General features: G+C 36.7%; 2 protein-coding genes across 5 annotated transcripts in view; one reads left to right on the top strand and one right to left on the bottom strand.

Annotated features, from left to right (window-relative positions):
- Positions 1-15,630, top strand: part of LOC109264672 (protein FRA10AC1) — a 37,902-nt gene extending 22,272 nt beyond the window's left edge. For all 3 annotated transcript variants that reach the window (XM_019445122.2, XM_019445121.2, XM_019445120.2), the window contains exons 12-15: positions 2,488-2,606; positions 7,179-7,217; positions 13,186-13,264; positions 15,461-15,630. In XM_019445122.2, coding sequence (XP_019300667.2) covers positions 2,488-2,606; positions 7,179-7,217; positions 13,186-13,264; positions 15,461-15,503 — 280 coding nt within the window. In that variant the 3' untranslated portion in view covers positions 15,504-15,630. The remainder of the gene's footprint in view (positions 1-2,487; positions 2,607-7,178; positions 7,218-13,185; positions 13,265-15,460) is intronic.
- A 3,436-nt stretch (positions 15,631-19,066) lies between these two features.
- The window catches only part of PDE6C (phosphodiesterase 6C), a 45,469-nt gene continuing 39,291 nt past the window's right edge, over positions 19,067-25,244 (bottom strand). Inside the window, exons 17-22 of one of the 2 annotated variants that reach the window (XM_019445118.2) lie at positions 24,674-24,796; positions 24,461-24,524; positions 22,304-22,378; positions 22,105-22,188; positions 21,578-21,734; positions 19,067-19,406 (exon numbers count right to left, since the gene is read on the bottom strand). In XM_019445118.2, coding sequence (XP_019300663.1) covers positions 19,345-19,406; positions 21,578-21,734; positions 22,105-22,188; positions 22,304-22,378; positions 24,461-24,524; positions 24,674-24,796 — 565 coding nt within the window. In that variant the 3' untranslated portion in view covers positions 19,067-19,344. The remainder of the gene's footprint in view (positions 19,407-21,577; positions 21,735-22,104; positions 22,189-22,303; positions 22,379-24,460; positions 24,525-24,673; positions 24,797-25,244) is intronic. The other variant, XM_019445119.2, reaches the window with a different exon arrangement.

The raw sequence follows: 25,244 nt of genomic DNA, 5'->3' as shown, positions 1-25,244 counted from the left end.
ATGCTGTTGTTATTGTTTAGTAGTCTTGTATAGTCACTTACCTGCACTCAGTGTCAAAATGTAGATTTAAGTGGTTGATGGTTTAATTAATTGATTGTGTAGAATGTCTGGGATAGACTGTATACATATACCAGGGAACTGGAAGTTTGCCATGCCTTACTCTAGCCAAGCAGTTTTAAATAGGAAGGCCTGTGCAGGGTGATAGATATTAGAATTTTTAGTTTGGAGTCAGTGTTCAGATGCCATAATATTCTTGGAACTGTATTATAAAGCAGGTCTTCATAAAGTGATTTTATATGTCTCATTTAAACAGTGTTTTATTTGGAGCTTGTCATTCTTACAAGGGATTATATTCCTCTGTTCTCATTTCAAATGTCAAAATCAGGCTCCTGTTGAGTGAGCTAGAATGTGCCTGTCATATTCAGTGGGGGAGGAGTATCCATGTTCTGCAATATGCAGTGTATATATAAGTAAGATCATGGGCTTGGAAATCAGACTCCTGTGTATTTCTCTCAGCTTCTCCACTTACTAGTTGTCTGTTTTAGGCACGGTACTTAAGCTCTGGGGGGCACCTGGGTGGCTCAGTTAAGCATTAAGCCTCTGGAATTGATTTTGGCTCATGTCATGATCTTATGGTTTATGAGATTGCACTAACAGTGCAGAGCCTGCTTGGGATTCTCTCTCTCTCTCTTGCTGCCCCTTCCTCTCCTCCTCCCCTCTTTCAAAATAAATAAATATGCATTAGAAAAAAAGGTACTTAACCTCTGTAAGACTCAATTTTATCAACTCTAAAAATGAGGATGCTAAGGATACACTAGTGAAAGTGCATGTAAAGTGCTTGACATGGTGCCTGGCATATGGTAGGTCAAGCATAGAGGGGTCCCTGGTATTGAGGATGTTCAGACAAAATTGGTGACCTGCCATTATTGTGACGATCACATTTCAGGGCCTGAATAAGGCCCTGAATAAGTTAAAAGTTTAACAATGAGATTCTGCAACTTTATAAAATATATATGTCAGTATATTAAAAAAATTTTTTGACGTTTATTTATTTTTGAGAGACAGAGCACGAGCAGGGGAGGGTCAGAGAGAGAGGGAGACACAGAATCCAAAGCAGGCTCCAGGCTCTGAGCTGTCAGCACAGAGCCCAATGCAGGGCTCAAACCCACGAACCATGAGATCACGACCTGGGCTAAAGTTGGACGCTTAACCGAATGATCCATCCAGGTGCCCCAGTAGATTAATTTTTAAATCAGCTATGCTATGAATGTGCTGTAAAATATCTAGTATTTTAGTTGTTAAAAATAAATATTAAATAATTAATAATTTTTAAATTATTGAAATTAGTAGAATTTCTTAGATTACTTGAATAGCCTAACCTTTATTTCCCCTCTCCATCAGTGATACCAGAGGGTTTTTTTTTACCTTGACTTTCGAGCTTCATTTCAAAATTGAAATGATTCTTATGAAAGGCAGAAAGTGATGATTGTCTTAAAAAGTATAGCATTTGGGGGCGCCTGGGTGGCGCAGTCGGTTAAGCGTCCGACTTTAGCCAGGTCACGATCTTGCGGTCCGTGAGTCCGTGAGTTCGAGCCCCGCGTCAGGCTCTGGGCTGATGGTTCGGAGCCTGGAGCCTGTTTCCAATTCTGTGTCTCCCTCTCTCTCTGCCCCTCCCCCGCTCATGCTGTGTCTCTCTCTGTCCCAAAAATAAATAAAAAACGTTGAAAAAAAAAAAATTAAAAAGTATAGCATTTGGTATAAGTACCTTAATTTGGAAGGTCTGATGAGTAAATTTCTTGAAACTAATCCCCTGTTGTCTCTTCATTCTCCTTCTCGGTCCTAATTTCGGCATTATCACCTTTTCCTATCTAGTGTTTCCTTTCTTAACCAGTTAAAATCAATTGCTTGCCAGCCATGGTACCAACAGCCTTGTAAACATGGCCTAGAAGAGATAAAGCTACAGCAGTAAAAGGACAAATGGTCTAAAGTAGACATTTGAGTTAAAGTAAGCCCCTCCATCCTCATTCCTTTATGCCTTTACTGTATTCCTTTTCTCTTAGCAGAAGAATTTTCTATTTACAGATGATTTGGAACTGTTAGAGTGTTTCTTCTTGTTTTGTGTGTTTTTTCAAAGTATAGATAGATAGGAATTATGTGGAGGGAAATGACATTTGTTTTTGTAATTTAAAAAATGGCTAAATGATAGAAAACAAGTAGGAAATGAGGAAACTATGATTTATATTTACTAAGGTTTGTATACAGAACTTACAAAAAATAATTTGTCTTAGAGTTTTAGGCTTCCTTCAAAATTGTCTCAATTAATATACTAGCCTGAAATATTTACAGACTCATTTAAGGGTTCCTTATGTAAAGTCCATTGTAAAAATATGTACTTTAACTAACTTGACTGTTTTGCTCATTGGTTCTTATTTTTCATAAAGGTCAGTTGAAAAAGTTAACTTTAGTTTTATATTGTTCAACATAAAGGAGAAAAGAAGTCAAGTCAAAAAAAAGAAAGGATAAATCCAAAAAAGATCATGAAGAGTCATCACATAAAAAATCCAGATCATCTTCTGTAGAAGAGACGTCTCAGAAAAAAGCAAAAGGTAAAAGGGAATTCAAATATAATACCTACTCACATTTTTAAACATGAAATGTAATCTGCTATATGTATCAAATGTAGAATTTAATTGGTGAATGTATTTAGATTTCTGTTTTATAGTAGTTGAAAGGAAACTGGTTGGGGAATTTAGATAGGAATTTATAGTAATTTACAGGAGTTTCAAAAACAAGTATGGTTTTAATTCATTTTGGGCAGACAGTAATAATGTTGCAAATAGCATTCTCCTTCCTGACTTTGTCTCTTAGACACCTGTTACCTTGGGCAAGTCCCTGAGCTTTTTGAGTTTTACTTTCCTCATGTAAGTAGGGACGATGTGAATAATGGGCTTCTGTGCTGTTTGAGCTTATTGTGGAGAATCAAATAAGAATGTGAGAGGCACTTTGAACATTGTGAAACAGTACATAATCTATAAGTCAGTATAAAATTATAACACTGTGATTTTAATTACCTTGGCCTGTGTGATTTTCTTACTAGCTTATGAGCTTCTTGAAATCATAGAGCTTGATATATATGTGTCCTCAGAACCTAGCATGGTGCTGTTCACATACACTTAGTAAATAATTGTTAAATTCAAATCCATCAATCACTTACTTCTTCCTCAGTAGTCCTTAGGCTCTCTAAGCCTTAATTTCTTCATGTGTAAAATTGTCATGATGGTAGTACCTAGATTATAGGATTGTTCAGAAGTTCAAATGAGATAATGCATATAAGCTGTTAGCACAGTGCTTGGTGCATAGTTAGCTATTATGAAGGTTACTGCTAGTTTATTTTTCAGTCCATAATAGAGTAAATTGGCTATAACTTAGAGTGAATTGAACTTAAATTACGTGGTTAATGGAAGATTACATTAGATTCAGCCAAATGTTAACATAATACTTGGACAGGAGAGGGCTCCCTTGCTCCAGCTATGAAGATTATTAATAGGTTTCCTTCTTACATGTATTTTTTTTCTTGTGAATCATAACATATTCAAGCGTATAGTACCACCAACTTACAGAGTTGGTGAGATTGATAGATGGTGAGAAGAAAATACTGTTCTGGGGTTTATTGAGAAATGGTATTTGAAGCAGAATTCCTTTTTGTGTCTGTCTCAGTCATTTCCAAACTCTAAAATAAATGTTAATAAATGTGAAAATCCTGTTTGTGTTTAAAAAATTGTTTTAAAAATATTTAATGTATCATACTTGAGAGTTTTGTTAAATTCATTATTATAGTATATAATATTGTATTCACATCATAGTATGATACCATGTTAATCACTATGTATTCCAAATTAAAGAAGAACTAATCCCTACCTTGTAAAAACTTGTTTAGTACATTCAAAGCAGACAGTCAGATAGCTGGATACTCAGGATCAGGTATGGGGTTGGAACGCTCGGATTACACAAGGATATGCGTGTGATCTTCCTTACACATGTTTTTCCTGTAGTGTTCCGTGTTTTAGTAGATGACATCTCTGTCAGCCTAAAAACTAGTATCATATCTGGAACTTATCCTTGATGCCTTCTTTCTTCTCATTATTTATGTTTAATTTGTTACCAGATCCTGTCAGTTTTACCCCAACAGTGTGTATTTCTCAAGTTCTCTCTACTCTAGTTCAAACCACCATGTTTTCTCATCTAGACCACTGCTGTATTATCCTCACTAGCTCTGCCACTATCTTGCCATCCCTCCTGCCCTCCCCTTAATCCATTCTCCATAAAGCAGTGATTTCCTATTTTTCTTAGGATATAATCAAAACCTGCATAAAACCCAGAGGCTTTATATGATCCAGCATACAAAACTTGTGGTTCTCACCATGCTTCACCTCACTTTGATACTCCACTTTCACAGCCTTTCAGTTTCTAGACAATGCCAAACTTCTTTCCATTTAGAGGCTACACAGATGCTGCTTCCTCTCTTTCTAACCCCTCCCCCCACCACCAGATGCCATCCTAACTCATCCTCCGGGTCTAAGCTTAAATGTCACTTCCTTAGGGATCCTTTCCTGATTCCATCCTTGACCATGAATTTAAATTAATACTTCTAATTATAATACCATCAACATTATAGACCTGGAACTTTTCTCATTACATATATGACAGTTATATAAAAGCCCCAGGAAGGCAAGGGTTCTGTCTGCTGTGTTCATTGCTGTATCCCAGCACCCCACTAGCACATGTAAGGTGTAAGAAAGAAAGATTGGGAAAATGAAAGACTTTGAAGATTGTTTCGGGACAACTTCAGGGACAGAGAACCAAGGCAGAGTAGAATTGAGAGATGTGTTTCGTATTTAGTCTTTATTCAGAGCCCCTGATGGCATAAAATATAGTTACTTTTTTTCAACTTCTGTGGCATAGAGCAGAAAATGACAGCATTTTAGCAAACTTAGGAAAACCATGTGGAACTCTATAATATCTTTGTATCTGGGATCATCTGGAACTAGCTTGATTTTTATGTGATACTTTATAGCCAGACCACCTTAATTTGGCCCAAAATTGCATAATAATAAATGCTTAATATCTCAGCCTCATTTTGAACTGTTGACAAAACTTCTTCAAAACAATCTACTTTCTTGATTTTCTTCCTGTCTTTCTGGCCTTTCCTCCACCTCTTGATTATAGGTCCTCCTCAGTCATACCCTTAGGTGTTGGGGTTGCCTAGGGCTGTTAACATGATTTCTCTTCTTTCTCTATGTTCTCCCTTTGTGGTCCCATTGATTCCCGTAGTGTCAGATTACTATCATACAAAATGTTAAGTAAGTGGATAGATGGATGGATAATTGGATAGCTAGATGGTTGAGTGAATGGATAGAGAAAAAAATCTAAAAGAGATCCATAGCTTGACTTTGAGGACCAGTCTGCTTTGGCAGGTCTGAGCAGAACACGGTACTTAGGTAGAGTGTCTTGGCAGAAAGTTGAAGATATTACCCCTCCCCCACTACCAGTCAATCCCCAAGCTCACTTTCTTGGGAAGGCCTTTCCTGGCACCCTTCACCCCACTCCTCCAAGCAAGGTTAGGTCCCTATTAAACATTTCAGTAGCACCATGCACTTCTCCTTTGGACATACATATCACCCTTGGAATAATGTGTTTTCTGTTAAGGAAGGGGCCATGTAACTTATTTAATTCTTTATCCAATTTCTAAGCACAGTGCTTTCTCCATATAATAGGTGTTCAATAAATGTTAGGTGAGTGAGTAAATCGGCGAAACAGTTCTCAACATTGAAGGGAACATCAGAGATCCCAGCCCTGGGATCATGAGCAAAAAGATACTCTGTGGTTTTCTTTTCAAAGTATGGTCCTTTGGTATTGTCATCTCTTGGGAGCATGTTAGAAATGCACAGTCTCGGACCCTTCCTGATCTCCTGAATTACAAGTACACTTTAAGTTCCGGGATGATTCATAGGCACCATAAGTTTGAGATGTACTCTCTATATCAGGTACTTGTTCTGCTTTCACTCTGACACCTTCAGGGAAGAACGTAGTACTGCCCAAAATATTCTTTTACATTTCAGTTAGTTGTAATTGTTAGCAGATTTCTCCTTAACTAATTTAGCCCAAACCTACAATTTCTTACCTTTGGTTCCAGTTATATCCTTAGGCCTCCAAAGTAAGCTAACCTCTTTTTGTACCTATAGACATTTGGAACCTGGTACTGTGTTCCTCATAGGACAGAGAAGAATCATTTCATTTGTCACCAGCTTAGCTATGTTTTTATTTGCTTTCTGATAAGTAGGAAATAGGAGTGAAGAAACAATAACCTAAAAAAGAAAAGAAAAGAAACAATAACCTAAAGTGGTTGCCACAGTCCAGGCCTTGGCTTCCTGTGGAGTCTTTACCCTGTGGTTGTGCCACCCTCTTCATTGGGCCTGAAAGGGGCTATTTATGCATCAGCTTTGGTTTACGGGATCTTTGATCCAAGGAGGTTTAGAGGGCTTGTTGCTCTCCATCTGTTATCTGTCATTTTCTGATTTATCAGGCTTCAGAATTATTTCCCCTCTGGTCTTACTGCAAAAGATTCTATAGAGTTATGATTTTTAAAAATTGTGCTAGTACATTTTTAGTACTTTTTGCTTTCTGTTTCCCTCACTGGATGACTATTGTAGAAATGAAAATGTTTGTTTTATGTAGTAATATTTTGTGTGAATTTTAGTTACTAAGAATTCTCATCTGTATATGAAAAAGTATTGTGAAAAATGAGTATTTGTAAACTGCTTTCAAATGTTGAACATCTCTATTGATAAAATATGATTATGTTGCAGCTAATCTGCAGGGTTTTTGTTTTTTTTTTTGCAACATGAATTCATGTTTTTTGTTGTTTTTTTTTTAAGGTGTTTATTGTTTGTTTAAGCTTTGTGCTGTATATTTCAGGCATAAAATACCTCTACCTAAAAGACTCTAACATTTTAATTAGAGAGATAAGTCTGAGAAACATGAAAGATTAGAAGACAGTAAGGTGCTTTTCTGTAAGAGTTTAAAGTAAACCAGGCTCTTGGGAAGAATTCTGGTCACAGGTATAACTGTTACACTGTTGCAGAATGATTTTTAACAAAGCAATGCTGTTTTCTTTTCAGGGCATTCATCCTCAAAGAAATCAGAAAATTCTGTGAACAGTAAGTATTTAGCATTTCTTTATTTAACACAAATATATAGATTCAAGTTATTTCCAGTTTGGGTTTCCCATCAGTTGTGACTTGCTCATATGTATATTATTTTTTGGTTTTGTACTATGTGAGAAAAATCATAGAAAAAGTGCTAGAAGTGTATGATTTTTCCCCCAGTTTTAAACATTTTAAAGTTTCTTATTTTAAAATGGAAGAGCATAAAATTTTTTTCAGTAAATATAATGGATACACACTTTGATTTCACATCATGGAATATGAAGGAAGAAAAACAGATGAGGTTGGAATGGAAAAAGAATTGGGAAAGTAGATTAAGACTTAAGAAATGTCACTTACAGGGGCACCTGGGTGGCTCAGTCAGTTAAGCGTTCCACTTCAGCTCAGGTCATGATCTCACGGTTCGTGAATTCAAGCCCTGCGCCAGGCTCTGTGCTGACAGCTCAGAGCCTGGAGCCTGTTTCAGATTCTGTGTCTCCCTCTCTCTCTGCCCCTACCCCATCCCCCTTGCACTCTGTCTCTCTCTCTCTCTCAAAAATAAATAAACATTAAAAAAAAAATGTCACTTATATTGTACGAGACTGAATTATCTCCGTTGTCTTGTGGTTTTGACTGATCAAGTGAAATGTGTGGTTTGTGTATGGAAAGTAGAATTTGGCAGCTGGTTACTACTGATTCGTTTTTTAATAAGTACAGTGGTTTTCACCAAATTGTATCAAACCAGATTGGATTTCATTGAATATTTGCCACAAATTTTATTGTTCTTTCCCCGCAACATTCCAAAAAACATTCAAATGACTTACAGATATACATACAATAAAATAAGATTTTTAAAAGTGAAATCAGAATAATGGAAAAATAAGATAGAATAGCAAAATAAAGCTAGACAAACATTTACCAAAAAGCCCTGCATAATTGCAAAGGTAGATCACACATTTGTCACTCTTCTTCCATACAACCAAACCACATAAGGAAGCCACCAGTAGAATGATTTATAATCACACACAGTGTGTTCATCTTTTTCTAGGCTGAGTTCTGAGAGTGAGTCGACTCTCCTGTAGATTCATAAAAGGGGCGTCCATCTGTGATGTAACAAACAGTAGCCTTGCATCTCAGTAGTAATACAGTGTCAAATTTCTTCAAAGACATTGCAGTAGGGTTAGTGTAGTTCAATAGCATATCTAATTCATTTAGGCCTATTTTATAGAAATTCAGAAATTTGAGACTTGTAGGCTTAGAAATTTATAACCTTAAGAGTTAAGTTTTTTCTGATTTAAAGTAATATATATTACTGTGACAAAATCAGTAAAAGTAATTACTCCAAATCCCGCCTTTCAAATAGAAATATTACTAGTATTTTAATTCTTTTTTTTTTTAAAGTTTATTTATTTATTTTTGAGAGAGAGAGAGTGAGCAGCAGAGGGGCAGAGAGGGAGAGAGAGAATTCCAGGTGGGGCTCCACGCTCTCAATGCAGAACCTGACACAGGGCTCGAACTCACAAACTGTGAGATGATGACCTGAGCAGAAATCAAGAGTCAGATGCTTAACTGGCTGAGCCACCCAGGCACCCCTTAATATAATTCTGAAGGAGAATTTTTAAGTGGTCAGTAATCAGAAATTTTGCACTGGGAAAAATAGAGGAGTTTTAAGATATTTACTGTTTAAAGATTTAATGGAGAGGGAAGTGTCAGTGGAGGCATTCCTCTAGTTTAGGAATACAACATACATCTTATAAATTATTTTGCTGATACCTGTTTTGTTTTCAGCATATTTGAAGTGTCCTAAAGCACTGATATTTGTTTCTCCCCACATAAATCCTCATTGATGTGTAGCCCCTTTTCCTAAATTAGGTAAAGTATAGTAACAGTTTCTAGAACGTAGCCAGGCTTGATACTGAAAGACTTCTGCTATCTGGGGCGGAAGTAGTGTGTATATATCTATATCTATATATCTATATATCTATATCTATATATAAACATATATGTGTATATATGTCCCATATATCTATATATCTCTCTATATAGATATATATAGATTTATACGTACACACACACACACACACACACACACACACACATATATATATATACACACACACACTATCTTTCATTTTCACTTGGATGATGTTTAGTTACTTTTACTGCTATTTAATATATGGATTATTAAAACCAAATCCATGAAGAAAAACCCAATTTCTGTGGGGAAAAAGAATTTTAACTTGCATTTGTTGATTATTTACTCTGTCAGCCACAATGGCAAGTGGTTTAGTTGTGTTACCTCATTTAATCTTAATAATGGGCATATAATAGCCCATTTTGCAGACAGAAGAACCAAGACCCAGAGATTTTACATAAATTGCCTAAGATCTAGTTGTTGTTTAATAGCAGATCTGGGATTAAACCCAGATTTATAACTCTACAAAGTCTACGCCCTTTTACCTGTATCATCAATAACTATTCATCAGTGAATCAAATGTAAGTCCACTCTTTATACCCCAATTTTGGCAGATACATTCGACAAATCTATATTAAATAATTTGATCTGTGTCTCAGTTCTATCTGTAAAATGGATATAAAGAAACTTAACTTTTTTTTTTATTATCAGAGCCAAATGAGACAATATACATGTAAAGCATGTGTCCCACACAAAGTTAACTTCTTGATAACCTATAGCTATTATTGTTGTTTAGGAAAAGAAAGAAAACCAGACATTAAACAGATTCTGTGTTTTGTTCTCTAGAATTGATCAAATCAAAAGTTAAGTCTATAAAAGTTTGACCTATCCATTATGTTATCATAAGTGGAGACTTGCCACTTCTTCAGTAAGCCCAAGTTACTTAGTTATCATAATATCTAGAAGAACCAAGATGACAGATCTGTTTTCATTATTCAGACATATAGGGAAAATTGTATGCAGTTTGTACCACATTCTAAAAGGAACATTGAAAACCAAGAGATTTTCGCATTGAGAGAACTTGAAATTGTCATAGGAAGAAGGTTGAAGGAACTATACATGTTTAGTTTGGAGAAAAGTGAAGGGTTGGGAGAGAAGGGATAAGGAGTTAGACATGGAAACTGTAGATGTTTGTAAAACTGCTTTTGTGTAGACTTATTTTTGGTGAGTATTTGGCAGAACTAGAGTCTATGGATAAAAATTGCCCAGAGACAGATTTTTGCCTTAATTTAAGGAAAAACTTCTCAATTAGAAATATCTGAAGAAAGCAATGGGGGAATGGGCTGCTTCAGGAAGTAGTGAGGTGTTTAAGCATAGATTGGACAGCCACTTGTTGGGGGAGATACTGCAGTAAGAGATTGGATCATTGGATAACACCTAGATTAAAGACCTCTAAGATACCATACAGAGAGTCAGTGATTTATATTTTGATCCTCACTTGCTAATAACGGCTGCGTAGATTTGACACTGATACAAGAGTACCATTTTGTATTGCCTGTTCTCTTGTTATTTCCTTAGCAATGCCCCTCCCACCTCGGGCAGGCTGTATCAATTATCATAGGAATGGTTTCTAGTTACTGCCACTCTCAGGGAACTAGAATATTATAGATTCACAGGGTTGCACTTAAAGGTCATATAGTCCAGTCTTCTGGATTTGATTCTCTAATAATATTTGGTCACTTTTTTAGCTTGTGATCTTTCAAAGAAAGTTATTTTATAATACTCTAAACTGATTTGCTCTTTTACCAAAAAACTGGATTGTCTGGTATCATAAAACTGGTATAGGAAAGCTGGCCTATGGGAAGTACTCTTGACAGGGAAATTAGCTGCGCATTTTCAAAGTCCTTGTAGGTTTTGTTCTCTGACAACATTAACAGGGTAACACTGTAGTGTTAACTGTTAGGCCTGACTGGTTTTTCTGTGCTTTCTTTATCTCATGTTAGTGAGTTTTCATAAAAATAAAAAATAAGAGTAGAAGACTTTTACTCTCTTTTCTCTCATATTTGGTTTGGGACACTGGCAGTTTCAGTGCTGGTTGTTATTGAGTGGGAATCTTGTTCCCAAGGCTTTATAATTTTGTCATCTTTTATTGTCTTTGTATGTAGATCATTAAAAGTACAACCCCTCCCCCCCCCCTTTTTTTTTTTTTACCATTTTTGTCAGAATTTGTGCCAGAATAGATTTCATTTAGAACCAAAGTTCAGATATACATATTGATTCATGGATCAAAGTCCAGCAGGTAAAAGGCTATAAAACCACTGTGGCAGATCAATGCTGTTTTATTTTTGTGTGTGTTTAACTAAGGGACATTCTGTATTGACAGGCCAAATTTGTGTCAGTTCATTTTAAGACCAACTTATTGGAGAGGAACTATCTGCTATTAAAATTACTTTACGACATATACTTTTATTGTATTTTTCAGTATTTGATAATTTTTAGTTCACCAATATAGGGGGATTTACAAGAAACATGTCTATTTTGTTATATTTTAAAAATAGAGTATGGGGTGCCTGGGTGGCTCAGTCGGTTGAGCGGCCGGCTTCGGCTCAGGTCACGATCTCACAGTCCGTGAGTTCGAGCCCCGCGTCGGGCTCTGTGCTGACCGCTCAGAGCCTGGAGCCTGTTTCAGATTCTGTGTCTCCCTCTCTCTGACCCTCCCCCGTTCATGCTCTGTCTCTCTCTGTCTCAAAAATAAATAAACGTTAAAAAAAAAAATTAAAGAAAAAATAGAGTATATTCATTGTTTTGATTGATTTTTAAGGCAATACATGATCACTGTTTAAAATATAAAATATTTGGGGAGCACCTGGGTGGCTCAGTCGGTTAAGCGTCCGACTCCAGCTCAGGTCTTGATCTCACAGCTCGTGGGTTCAAGCCCTGCGTCGGGCTCTGTGCTGACAGCTCGGAGCCTGGAGCCTGCTTCCGATTCTGTGTCTCCCTCTCTCTCTGCCCCTGCCCTGTTCATGCTCGACATTCTGTTTCCCTCAAAAATAAACATCTAAAAAAAATTTTTTTAAATATAAAATATTTGGAAATGCTTGAAGTAGAAAGTATCCCAGGCCCACAGGTAATGTAATGACTGTTAAGTTTGGTTGGACCTTACAAACTTACAGTATATGTAACTACAAATTGGATTATACCATACATGCTTTCTGTAACTTTTAAGAAACTTGATATAGCACAGATGTTTTTCCATGGTCATACATATAGATATGCTAAGGTTTTTTTTTTTAAAGTTGTATAGTATTAATTTAACCAATCCTTAATCCCTAACTGGTGAGGATATAGGTTGTTTTCTTTTGTTGTTGTTATAATATAATGAACATCTTTGTACATGTATCTCAGGTGCTTATTTATTCTAAGTAAATAGCTAAATTCTTAAAAGCAGCATTGCTGGTCAAAGTGTATGTACATTTTAAACTGATCTATATTGCTAGATTTTCCTCAAGAAAAAGGTTTATAGAAATTTTACTCCAGCAATGTATTAGTATGCTTGTTTCTTTGAAACAGCTTCTTCTAATTAATTTAATCAGCATTAATTTTTAAAAGTGTCTGACAATATTTTTTCATAATTTAACTAACTTGTCCTACACACTAGTTCAATTCTTCAGGTCATGATCCTAATGCAAATAAACTCTACAAAATTCTTAACCTGTGTGTCCTTTGTATGCTGATAGAAAGAAGAAACTAAAGTGAAGACAATTACATTTCAAGAGATCATTCCTTTGTAAGAGTTAATATTGGAATCACTACTTTAACTCAGTGTAACTTAGGGAAATTTCCCTTGAGACTTTCCTTGGTCTTTTTGCTGAGACTCTGGTATATCTCAGCTTATTTATTTATTTTTAAAAAGAATGTTATTGGTCTGGAAGAGTGAATTACATATTCAGAGCCACAAATGTTGAAGCTAAATTGCAGTTAACTCTGAAGTTAATTAATTGCATTGGTGGGTAGTTCAAAACATGTTTTAAATATAACACATTTTAAAAATCTCTTTTAAATCAACAGGAAATTCTGATGAAGATGAAGGTACTTCAGAATCTGAACTTTGGAAGGGCCCCCTACCAGAGACAGATGAAAAATCACAGTGAGTCCTGATATTAACAGATAATGCATACCCTTTACATCAGTTAGGAAGCTGCAGCCACAGCCGTTCTTGATAACAATTAATGAAAAAGCTCAGCATCATGAATGTCTGTTTAATTCCAAGGACTCTCTAGTCTGGTAAGATCAGAGTTTAATTCTAGTCATTGCTTATGGCCATAGACAGCTAACTCGTCCAGCTTCCTCTCTGTCAGTAAATTTTTCTTCAGCTCACCTTGACAGATGGCCCTCTGGTCTTTGCTTAGAATCCATCAGAGAAGGGCTGTTTACTAGTTCCAGAGCAGCCTATTCATGATATTCTGATTATCATAAACCTGTACAGGGGAGCTCCTTGAAGATACAGATGGGTAAATTTCCAACAGCCACCTTAGCGCCCAAAGACAGATAATTCAGTGTGTACGTTGTTATCTGCTTTGGGTTGGAAGAGCTATCTGGGTATGGGCTGGGATGTTATCAGCTCTTGTCATATACTGGGAAGTTCAGCACTAGAGCTGTCTCTCCTAAAAGAGGGTAAAATAATACCTACTGCATAGAATTTATTATGAAGATTTAATGAAATAAAGAATGTAAAGCACTTTGTGCCATACCTACAAATCTAAGTGCTCAATAAATTTTAATCCCATTTTGTTAGTCTTTAGGCATGTTGGTTCATAATGGAAAAACAATGAACCAATCATTATTCACTAATTTAAGCTGATTACAAAACATCTTGCCAATTATGATATGTTCCCAGTGTAATAGAATTCAAGTGTATTGGAAAGAGTTTTTGTTAAATAAGATTACTTTTATTCTGTGACCTTAACTTTTTTTTCCAGCCAAATAAACAATTCCTACATGTAAAAGTTATTGCTATAAATAAAATATTGCTATCCTAGTCAAACTATTGACTAAACTTTCAACCGTGTAACTTCTCTTTGAAGAGCTTTATAGCTGAAAGTGATTAGACTAGGTCTTAGGATCAGCTCACCTTTTTAGGCAATGAAGATACTTGAGTAAATCCTAAGAAGGCTTTCATAATCCAGAACTCTTTGTGACCTCATAAATACTTGACGTTGATCAAGTACTCAACATCTAAGTCTAACAGAGATTCAGCTAATTTCCCATATTTAAGTTTTGACTACAATTTGTAAATTTTTACTGCATTTTGCTGTCATGCTGGGGAAAAAGGGACAACAGCAATGGGGAGTGCCAAATTGCAGATAATTCTTAAATCAACTTTAGCTGATTCTGTTTTTTTTTTTTTTTTTATTAATTTGAACATGGTATAATAGCTTTTTGCATTCACAAGTATTTAAAATCAAATGATGAAGGCCCATTGTGAATCCCTGATCTAGAAGAATTTTTCTGAAGAGACTGGTAGACTGGTGACTTTCCAGTTTGATTGCCTGTCTCAGAAAGAAAAAAGCAAATGTATATACATTTAATTCTCATAGCACCTCTGTGAGGAAATATAATATCCTCTATTGCACAGATAAGGAGACTGAGCCCAGAGAAGTTAAGTAACCTGCTGTTACTAGCTAGTAAGTGACCGAACTGGAACTTAAATACCATCTGACTTGAAAACCTGTACATTTTCCTTCATCACAATGGTTCCAAACATTAATTTTGTACTTGACAGTTTTCATAGTATTTTAACAATTTAATATCTCCTTTCAGACTTCAATTCTTTGTGTTAGACATGATTTTTACAGCTACAAATATATATTGACTATTCTCAGAGCAATAAAAACCTATAGCCTAAGCAGATTTTTCCCATTCCTAGGAGCAAGACGTGTATTTTGCTGAAAATAGTTTTCTTTTTCATTCATTTCTTGATCAGACTATGATTTGAAATGAGAATGAACAGAGAAACTATAAAGTCAACCAAAAAAAATAAAGAGAAGCAATAACATTTTATAAAGTATGCACTTTAAAGTAAAATCTTAGGTAATAAATACATTTAGGGGGAGGTGGCAACATATGAAACACTTTATATTTAATCAGTCTGGGTATAATTATGATTATTCAAAAAGTTAAGAATTATTTGATGGCTGAATCATGAAATACATTGATATATAGAAGAATCAGCAAATTACATTGAGTGAAAATATTTTATTTTCATTAATCTCCTATTACGTGTCACCTAGTAATTTCTTTTCTGTTGGTTTTAATCAATATGTATACTTTTTCTTTTAAATAGAGAAGAGGAATTTGATGACTATTTTCAAGATTTATTTCTGTGAGATGGAAGAGAGAAGCCTACGTTCCTTAATGTGAAAGTGCACTTTGAAACTCTCCACAACAATGTCATCTACAGGTTGCAGCTTGAGTGGTTTATCTTTGGAAATAAAAATCCAACTACTGTCAGGATGTCAGCTGCTTTGAAAGTTTTTCAGTTCCATTGGAGACATGTTTCCCTTTCCCTTCTGTGTCTTTTCAATTGCTTATATACAGCCGCTCCGCCCACAGCTCCTCAAGGGTGAAGCTAGTACACTCTACAGAGAGTCTGTTGTTCCTGTAATTTGTAGTTTTTGTTGTTTTACTCATTCATATTTATCTTCCCTTGCCTCAGTTAGTTTAAATTATTAGAATTATTGGTATCTCACAAAAAATTATAAAATAGAGTAAGTATGTCTCTCCAGCTTCTATTTATTTACTTTCCTTTCATCCACTGGCACCCTCTTTTTAAGCACCTGCTTTCCCATCACCACCTGTTTCTAGCTGCCTTTTTTTTTTTTTTTTTTGCTTACCTTTCTCTTGCTTTCTTCTCCCCTATACTACTTAAGGGAGTTTGTTATAATCAAAGTTGACTTCCCAGTGTGTGAGCAGTTTATTATAAAGTAAGTTAATTACTATTGGGGGAGGGGGGCAAATGAGGTCCCAGAAGTCAAACCAGTAGATTAGGTTAAAAGTTGACTCTCCAACAGAGCAATTCTCCAGTAAGATAATTGAGCTGAGTAATAGTAGGTGCTAGAACTTGTCCCAGATATAGTCATGCAAATATGGGTGTACTTCCATGCCAAGATATATTATAAAATGTAAATCTTAATTTGAGGATCATACCCCTCACAGTCACTGGATGTGCTTTAGGAGATCTAAGCACTCCTAGAATCTGTGTAAACTTCTGTGATTGTGTGTATTTTGGGGGGAAAAGGGTCTATAGTTTTCATCAAATTTTCACATGGATGTGTTGATATTTTTAAAAAAAGGTTTTAACCCATTTTTATAGAGCAAGAGCCAAAAGATAGAGGAGAAGATGCATGATTTGGTGAAGAGAGAGGACCTGTAGAAAGTGATCTAATAGCATGTCGATTATTTTGTTGAAGATACACTTTTTTTTTTTTAAGTTTATTTATTTAGAGAGAGAGAGTGTGAACCGGGGAGGGATAGGGAGAGAGGAAGAACAGGAATCCCAAGCAGGCTCTGTGCAATCAGCACAGCCTGACATGGGGCTTGGGGCTCAATCCCATGAACCTTGAGATCATGACCTGAGCGAGATCAAGAGTCAGATGCTTAATTAGAGCCACCCAGGTGCCCTGAAGATATACTATTTTAAATGACATTTAAACATGGAATGATTGGTATTCAATTGCAGAATAAGTAGTTTAGTATCTTTTCTTTTTTTTTTTAACATTTTTGAGAGGGCTTGAGTGGGGGGGGGGGGGGGGGCACAGAATCTGAAGCAGGCTCCAGGCTCTGAGCTGTCAGCACAGAGCCCAACATGGGGCTCGAACCCACGAACCATGAGATCATGACCTGAGCCAAAGTTGGACGCTGAACAGTCTGAGCAGCCCAGGCGTCCCTAGTGCCTTATTTTTATATGGTTATCATCAGAGATTTTCCTTTTATTAAACAGTTCTTATTCATTGTATTTGTCAGACTTCTATACGTGAGGCATTATGCTGGATATTGCTACAAAGGAACTATCTACGAAATAATTATGCAGTCATTTCTAAACTATCAAAAAACGGTAAATCAGTATTGGTTTATTAATATTGAACATTGTTTTCATACACCCTCTTAAAGAAACTGTGTTTTTTTAATATCTCACTACTTATAGTGAATAAAAAGGAACCTTGATTCCTGAGGAAAAAGTGTTGAAATGTTCAGCAGCAAACTGAAATTAGGAAATATGTAGCTAAAACATTTTTATGATAAAAATATATTCATAGTTTGGCGATCATCAGAAAATAAAATTCCTGTAAAATTAAATGATGACTAGAAAAACCAAAGACTTTTTAAAAATAGATCCACATATTTGGTATTGCAGGTGTGGTTTATGGACATGAGGTTCATTTATAAATTCAGATCATTACATATAATCACAATACTTAATCTGTTCATACATAATGGAAGTCCTATTTTTAAGGTGTCTTTGAAAAGGCCTCAAGATGATGAGTTTAAAGATTAATTCTCCAGCAGACCTGTCTCACATTTGGCTACAGTGCAGTCAGTTTTCAGTGGACCACTGGTTTGGGATATGAAGTTATGTTTTCTTCTACTAGCTCTTAAGCAAAGTTCCTATTTTTGCAGACCTTCAATGGTGGCACATCTTTGCTCCTCAGTTTGCTTTCTAGTGAATAAGGAGGGGAAGTTGTTTGAGCTGATATTTTGTTGTCAAAAATTACATAAAGGAAGAGTTTCTTAGGCAGTTTCTAAAATAATCATAAAAGTGGAGTTTCAAAATTATTGTAAGTAATGGAAATCAGGTATACATGTATTACCTACTCAAGGTGATGAGTTTAATAGACAACACTCATTTGGGTGTATATATTCAATGAGTTTTTTATCCTCTAAATATATTTTTTTAACTTTTGGGCACTCCTCATTTATACCTGTTTGTTATGACATTTATTCAAAATATTATTCATTCATATTTACTGAGCACCTACCTTGTACCAGGCACTACTCTAGGTACCAGGATAGACTTAGGAACCAAACAGACAAAAATAGACAAAAATCTTTTCCTCTCACAGACCTCACATTTTAGTGTGAGAGTAGCAATCCTAGGATTCTAAATCTTAAAATTTTTTAAATTGTCCTTAGTTTCTCTTGAGAAACCAATATTTAGAATGCCTAGTACATAGCTATAGTAATCGTTTTTTAAAAATAATCTCTGTTGAAGATTGTCACAGACTGTTATAACTGTCTCTGTTACAGATTGCCAAAAGTGGGTGTGATGTTCACCTTTCCATCGTCAAGGATAAAAAGTGGAAATAGATGATAAGCATTTCAGATAGAATAACATTTGATGTCCTTTTATTTTCTAAATAGTATTTACAGGCATTATAAATTCTATACTCTATTTACTCTTACCTTAAGACACGTTGATGAGAGATTTTTAGTTTAGGAAGGAATTTGAGGTATGAATTACAATTAATGTTATGGGCTGAATTATGTCCCCTCCCCCCCCCCTCCCCCAATTCATGTTGAAATTCAAAATCCCAGTACCTCAGAATGTGATTATATTTGGAGACAGGGTATTTAAAGAGGTAATTAAGGTAAATGGAGATCATATGAATGGGCCCTAATCCAATACGACTGTGTCCTTATAAAAAGGAGATTAGGACGCAGACACGCAAGATGGAAGACTTTGTGAGGATACAGGGAGAAGATGACCATCTACAAGCCAAGTGGGGAGAGGCCTCACAAGAAACCGATCCTGCCAACACCTTGGTTTTGGACTTGGAGCCTCCAGAACTGTGAGAAATTTCTGTTCGAGCCACTCAGTCTGGTATTTTGTTACGGTAGCCCTAGCAAATGAATACTATTAATAAGAACCTTTAAAAAAAGAGTTGGTGACTGGTTTCAGGATTGTATATTTTTAATTTAAAGCAAATTGGCACCAAAAATGCACTTGTTTTCGTCTTGTATTTTCCACTTCTGTTGAACTTTATTTTACCCTCGGGGTTTCATGCTAGCAATAGGTTTTCTTTTGGTGGTCACAAGGGTAGTTTATCTGAAGATCTTTTACTCTCTTAGTTCGTGGTTTGCTGAATGAAATTCGCTGAAGTTCTTTTGCATGTTTTCTGTTTTTCTTTAGAAGTAGAAACAATATTTGAAATTTAGACCAGTTGGATTATATTACAACATTAGACATGTTTTGGACTTTTTGTCATCACTGCCACCTCCTGAATCTTCTGTGGCTAGCAAAAAGAAAAACAGTAGTATTGGAAATCAGTGGACCCAGAGTATTTTTCTTCTAACCTTCTCATGACCAACTTAATAGCCTAATTAATAGTTTTAACTTTCAACAAGTACCAGTGGTTTGATCATTTAAAAACTTGAGATCACGTTCAAGGTTGGTCCTTTTGAAAAAGAGAATCTAATAAATGATTAACCAATTAACATCTGGTTCTCAAGGAAACCACTGATCTGCACAATCTAGGAGTCTAAGTTGTTACTTTGTGCCAGGTACTAATGTTGCCTGAGAGTACAAAATTATGTTCTTGGGTCACAGAGACTTCTCAGGGTAGCAGGAAAAAAAATTCAAAAGGAATTTTTATGCAAATAAAGTATAATAGATCCATATCCAATATACTGAATACTAAAAGAAAATGTCGGGAGACACTTAACCTGATATCCTGTTCGTCGTAAAATTGAGATAAGGATTAAATTTACTTGTACTAGGAAATACCTTTGCTTTTCACTTAGATAGTAAAATTTACCACTTCTGTTATCTTTTTGAAGTGCAAATCAAATCTTATTGTTTTCCCATTTAATCCTTTTAATGATTCCCCCTTGCTCCTGTAGAGGACAAATCCTCAAGCAAGGCCTTTAAGGCCACACTTTCCTGCAGAACTGTCTTACCAGTTCCCCAGACTCCAGTTATACCCGTTTTAAGTTCTACAGTTGCATCAGGCTTATTTCCACCTCAAGGCCTCTGTTCGTCACTTCCTCCCCAACCCCACCTCCTTTCTTTGCTTAGCCAAAGCCTGCTGTCTTCAGAATTTACCTTAAGCATCGTTCTTCTGGAAAGACTTCCCCTGTGGTAGTTATAGATAGATAATCAATTGTTCACTTATTGGTTTAATGTCTAGCTCCCCTACCAGGTGGTAAGCTCTGTGAGATAAGGACCCCAACTTTTCCCAGGCCCTGCCTAACACGGGGCCTTATACAGAGCAGATCCCCAATAAATACATTGCTGAATGGATATCCAGAAGTCATAAACTCCTACTTTTATTGTGTTGAAGGACCTCCTTAACCTTTTAAGCAAAATATTTTCTCCCTCTATGAATTTTTAAAAATACCACTAAACACAGTAGAATCATCTAAAAGGTATGTTGTATCTTTTGTTTTACAAGGCTCTTCCAGACACAGATGATTTCTTTGCTAAACAGAATTTCTTACAAAATCTTTTGAGTGCTGTCAAGACGGAATACAAAATCATGATGTTAGCATTCCAATTTCAAGATGACATTTGAGTCATGTGATAAACTCATAGTTGATCCCAAGCATCTTAACAGTGGTTTCCTGAAGATAATGTTAAACCGAACAGAGTGACTTTAGGAGTAGAAACTTCATTGGGAAAAACAGCACAATATGGGAACATTCGAGGCATAGTCTCAAGTCACCCCATTCAGCTGTCCAGCTTTACTTCCATGTAGGGCTTCCTTAAGTCTGGAAGGGAGGCTGGAGATAAATCTTCTCATTACATACACAAGAATTTTGAGCTCAGAGAGGTGAAGCAAATTGCCCAAAGCCTTATAGCTAATGCATAACGTTAGGACTAAAGTTGTTTTTCTCACCTAACCCTGATCCCACTGGTTCCATGACTCTTGTATTTCTAAAAACTCAGTATTCTGTGGATGTACCCAGGAGCCACCTACTAGAGTGGATAAAGAAGCCTAGCCCCAATCCCTACTTCAACTGGACCAGTCAATTCCTCCTGGAATTATTCATAAGATCTTGTTTGGGGGGAGGAAAAATCTCTCAAAAGCACTAATCAATTTATTATAATTACTGGGAAAGCAAGTCTCCTGTTTGCATTTACTTTTTATGGTTTTGTCAGTTGAAATTAAGCTCAGCCTGACTTCTGGCTACTTTACAACGAGCAAAAACAGATACCATCTAGGGGTGCCTGGGTGGCTCAGTTGGTTGAGAGTCCGACTTCAGCTCAGGTCATAATCTCACAGTTTGTGGGTTCGAGCCCTGCGTCGGGCTCTGTGCTAACAAACAGCTCAGAGCCTGAAGCCTGCTTTGGATTCTGTCTCCCTCTCTCTGCCCCTCCCCTGCTTGCGCTCTGTCTCTGTCTCTCTCTCTCTCTCAAAACAAACATTAAAAAAAAAAAAAAAAAAAAAAACAGATTCCATCTAACCTTTTGCAGCCATGTTTCCTTCTTCCTGCTTTTTTGTCTCCTCTTCAATTACCTTCATCTTTGCATCGTATTCATCAGCTAGGGATTTCCATTCTACTCTGTTGTTCTGAAGACCAGTCAGCATTGGTGTGATTTCTTTGTGAAACCGTGAGAACTCCTAGCAAGAATTTTAGGTCAGAAACATAGTCATAGTTGATTTTCAGTACTTTTCATATGCAGAAAAGGAACTGTAAGGAATTATTACAGTGCTCAGAGCTGCTAGATTGGGCCTAACTCAGGGCCTTGGGAACAGGAAAGACAGGTGCTGTTTTCTAAGTACGTCTGGGTCTGTTCAGTGTGCTCACTTCTAAATTCTCTTAGTTTTTATTCCACCCCTGAATGAGAGATTAGGATAATTCCTCAAGCTACTTTGGAGAAACAAGGACACCCCTAATGGCTTTCCATGTGGGAGACTCAATTTTGGTAACAGTTTGAAAGAAAAACCCTAGTCCAGCTGATTATACATTTTACTCAATTCGTTTACTTACCTTGTATACAAAAGTACAAACAAAATCAATAAATCCAACTTGAAGTTTGGGTAGTTCGTCTTTTTTGTTTCTGTCCATCATAGGCTAGAAAGAGAAGTACATTCTTTAAGGATAGTTTTCTAAGACTCAGGGAACAAAAGAGACTGATTTGTATCAATAATTTGTAATAAGTAGTGTGTTTCTATGTCAAAGTCTTTACAATAGGCTGTTGCTGCAGCACAGTCCTCTCCAGATCTCCTTGTTCCCAAAATTCATTTGCAACCAGAAGTGCCACCTGCAAGGAAGAGTAAGACTCGGTTCATGAAAGTGACTTATTAGTAGAGAATTTGCATTTTATCAGTGTGAGTGACATTTCAGGATAGCGTTTATATTAATGCTCGAGGTGTTGTCACACCATATGCTCTTTGGTATTAAAAAGATGTCATCTACAGATTATATTGAAATGGCAAAGAGGAATTCCTCTTCGTGTGTCAGTGTTCTAGGCCCATTCTTGGAGTACCTGTCTCCTATTTGCTATTGCCACCACTTCTCAACAATAGAAAGGGGAGATGGGAGAATGTTTAATTCCATTATATTTTGCTTCAAGCTCTAAAGCTTCCCACACCCTCCTTTTGTCCTGCTTCTCTCTTAGCATCTAGCATGTGTGTGCACATACACGCACACACGCGCACACAGATTAGAACACAGCTTTACTTGACTATAGTGTGAGGACATTTAAGGGAAATTTTATATAGCTTTAAAAAACCCAGTATCTACCAAGTTCGATGATTATCCACTAGCTGCCTTACGTTGACATGAACCCAGCTTGCCAGGAAGAATAAGATGTGACCACCTTCTTTAAGATGCTCACAGTCTAGTAGAAACAGTTCTGTGAACTATGTGGGGAAGTGCTGTGGATCAAGAAGGGAGTAAAGAGGAAGGGAAGACGATCTGCTGAGAGAAAATTGAACATGCAGAGCTTAGAGTGTGAGGCAGTGAAGGGGAGAGAATGACAGGAAATAATGGGGTGACCGTGAGTTAAGGACAGGTGGTGACAGGCCATGTAAGCTTTGCTAGAAAGTTTGATTCTCTAGACCAGTGATGCTTATTCCTGGAGGGGTAGGGTTCCTCCAGAATGCACTAGTGGCCCAGGCAGGTGGGGGCCAAGAGAGATTTAAGCGAAAGTAACTTTGTTTTTTCTTTTATATAAAGCGCTCTTTGTACAACTTTTGGCGGGAGGTGGGGGTGGGGGGTGGACTGAAAGCTTGAAAATCTCTGGCAAGGGGGAATTTAGAAGGCTTTGAAGCATGGGAGTGGCTGAGCAGAACTCTGTAAATAATCCCAGCAGCCACTCAGAGGAAGGCTGGGCGTTTCAGGATGAGGAAGGATCACTCAGGAGGATCCCTGCCACCACAGAGCTGATGGAAGAGGGTGGAAGTCTGACCTGAGGCTGTGGCAAGGGTGACAGGCAGGAATGGGGGAGATGAACTTCAAGCAAGGCCCCAGGTTTCTGGCCGGGGTGACTGTGCAGATAAAGAATAAAGGAGAAAGAGCAGGCACGTCAGGATGGAGGAGCACCAGTGTATGGTTCGGGATTTGATGGTTCCAATGATTCTGTCTTTACTAATACAACCCACATTTATAATTGGACCCAGTGAATTCTGGCCTTTCTTCTGCTTAGGGTTTTCCCTAGACGTCACTGAGGGAAAAAGAAGCTTCTTTCATCCAGTTAGTAAGAAATAAGTAGTAAACTAGTGGCTCCTGACTCCCACTCCCCAAGGCTGGCAAAGAACTTCCAGGGAGGGCACCCTTAAACGTGAACTTATTACAGATGGTGCCTTGTGATAATTGACAGCACAGTGAAGAAGAGGTTGTGGGAGCAAACCACCCCTGCTAGGGGAAACCACTGATGATTCATCTTTGCCCTGTGCTGATTGATTCTACTAAAAACTCAGACATTCCCTGAATAATTTTATATAGTTCTTGCAGCTTGTTCAGTGATATGGAATTCTTTGCAGAAAGTAGTTCTTTCTAAGGTCCCTTCTCTTTGCCTTGTTCTGGGCAAAGAGACCAAATGACCTATCGTGTTATTGACATCTGTGAGCGCTTGAAAGCTATTTGCCTTTCTTCATTAACAGAAATCCAACAGGGAACATTTTATTTTTGTCTTAACTTCTCAAGTTTCTTTTTTCTTTTCAAATTATAAACTGATGGTTTGTTCCAGGGTAATGAAATATAGTTGTGTACAAAATATATAGTCATATAATTGCTAGCTATAATAAAATTCCGAGATTGCCAGAATCTTCACATTCACCCTTACATGGGACCTAGACTGCATCTGAGAATGTGACAGAAAAGGAAACGTAACTGTACTCGCCTGACTTTGTACCTCCCAGGGTTTGGTTATAGCTGACAGATCACATGCAGTCATCATCATTGCCCTTAGAAGAAAACAAAAGTTGTTAAAATAGAAAGACATAAAAAATAAAGTGGGGTTTTTTTTTGTTTTTTTGTTTTTGTTTTGTTTTGTGTGTGTGTGTGTTTGTTTTTTGTTTTTTGCCAAAAGAGGAATAAAATTCTGACTACTCACATTATAACCTCTTTTTTGGTTGGATCAATGGTTACATATTTGACGGCCTCTTCCTCAGTTTCCATTTTTTCACAGGCATCAACAATTTTTTGAAACATGGTTCTCTTCCTAAAAAAGATACAGCTGTGCAACAATTATAGCATATAAGACCAGAGATTTAAAAAAGTATCTTTAATATGCGCTTCTCAGAGTTAAAGTTTCCACTTTGCATCAGATGTTTACATAGTGGATCTAAAGGGTCAGGGAATAAGAGACTAAATGGCTGCTAACCGTTGGCACAGAAAGGGTTTAAGACAGGAAAACCACCAGCCACAGAAAGGGAAAAAATTGGTAAGTTTGAATACATTAAAGCTAAAAGATACATGTGACAAAAGAGATCATAACATAAACATAAAGGCCACAGGCTGTGATGAGACGTAATGCATAAAAGCAACAAAAAAATCAGAACCTAAAATACATGAAAAGATACTCAACCTCACTGGTAAACAAGAAAATACAAATTTGAACATCAATAAGAAGCCATCTCACTGTCAAATTAACAAGATAAATAAGTGTGTGCAGATCAAAAGTA

This window comes from Panthera pardus, unplaced genomic scaffold (assembly GCF_024362965.1).
Source record: "Panthera pardus isolate Hobbes unplaced genomic scaffold, ASM2436296v1 HiC_scaffold_22, whole genome shotgun sequence".
NCBI lineage: Eukaryota > Metazoa > Chordata > Mammalia > Carnivora > Felidae > Panthera > Panthera pardus.
This window is presented reverse-complemented; position numbering and strand designations above follow the sequence as displayed.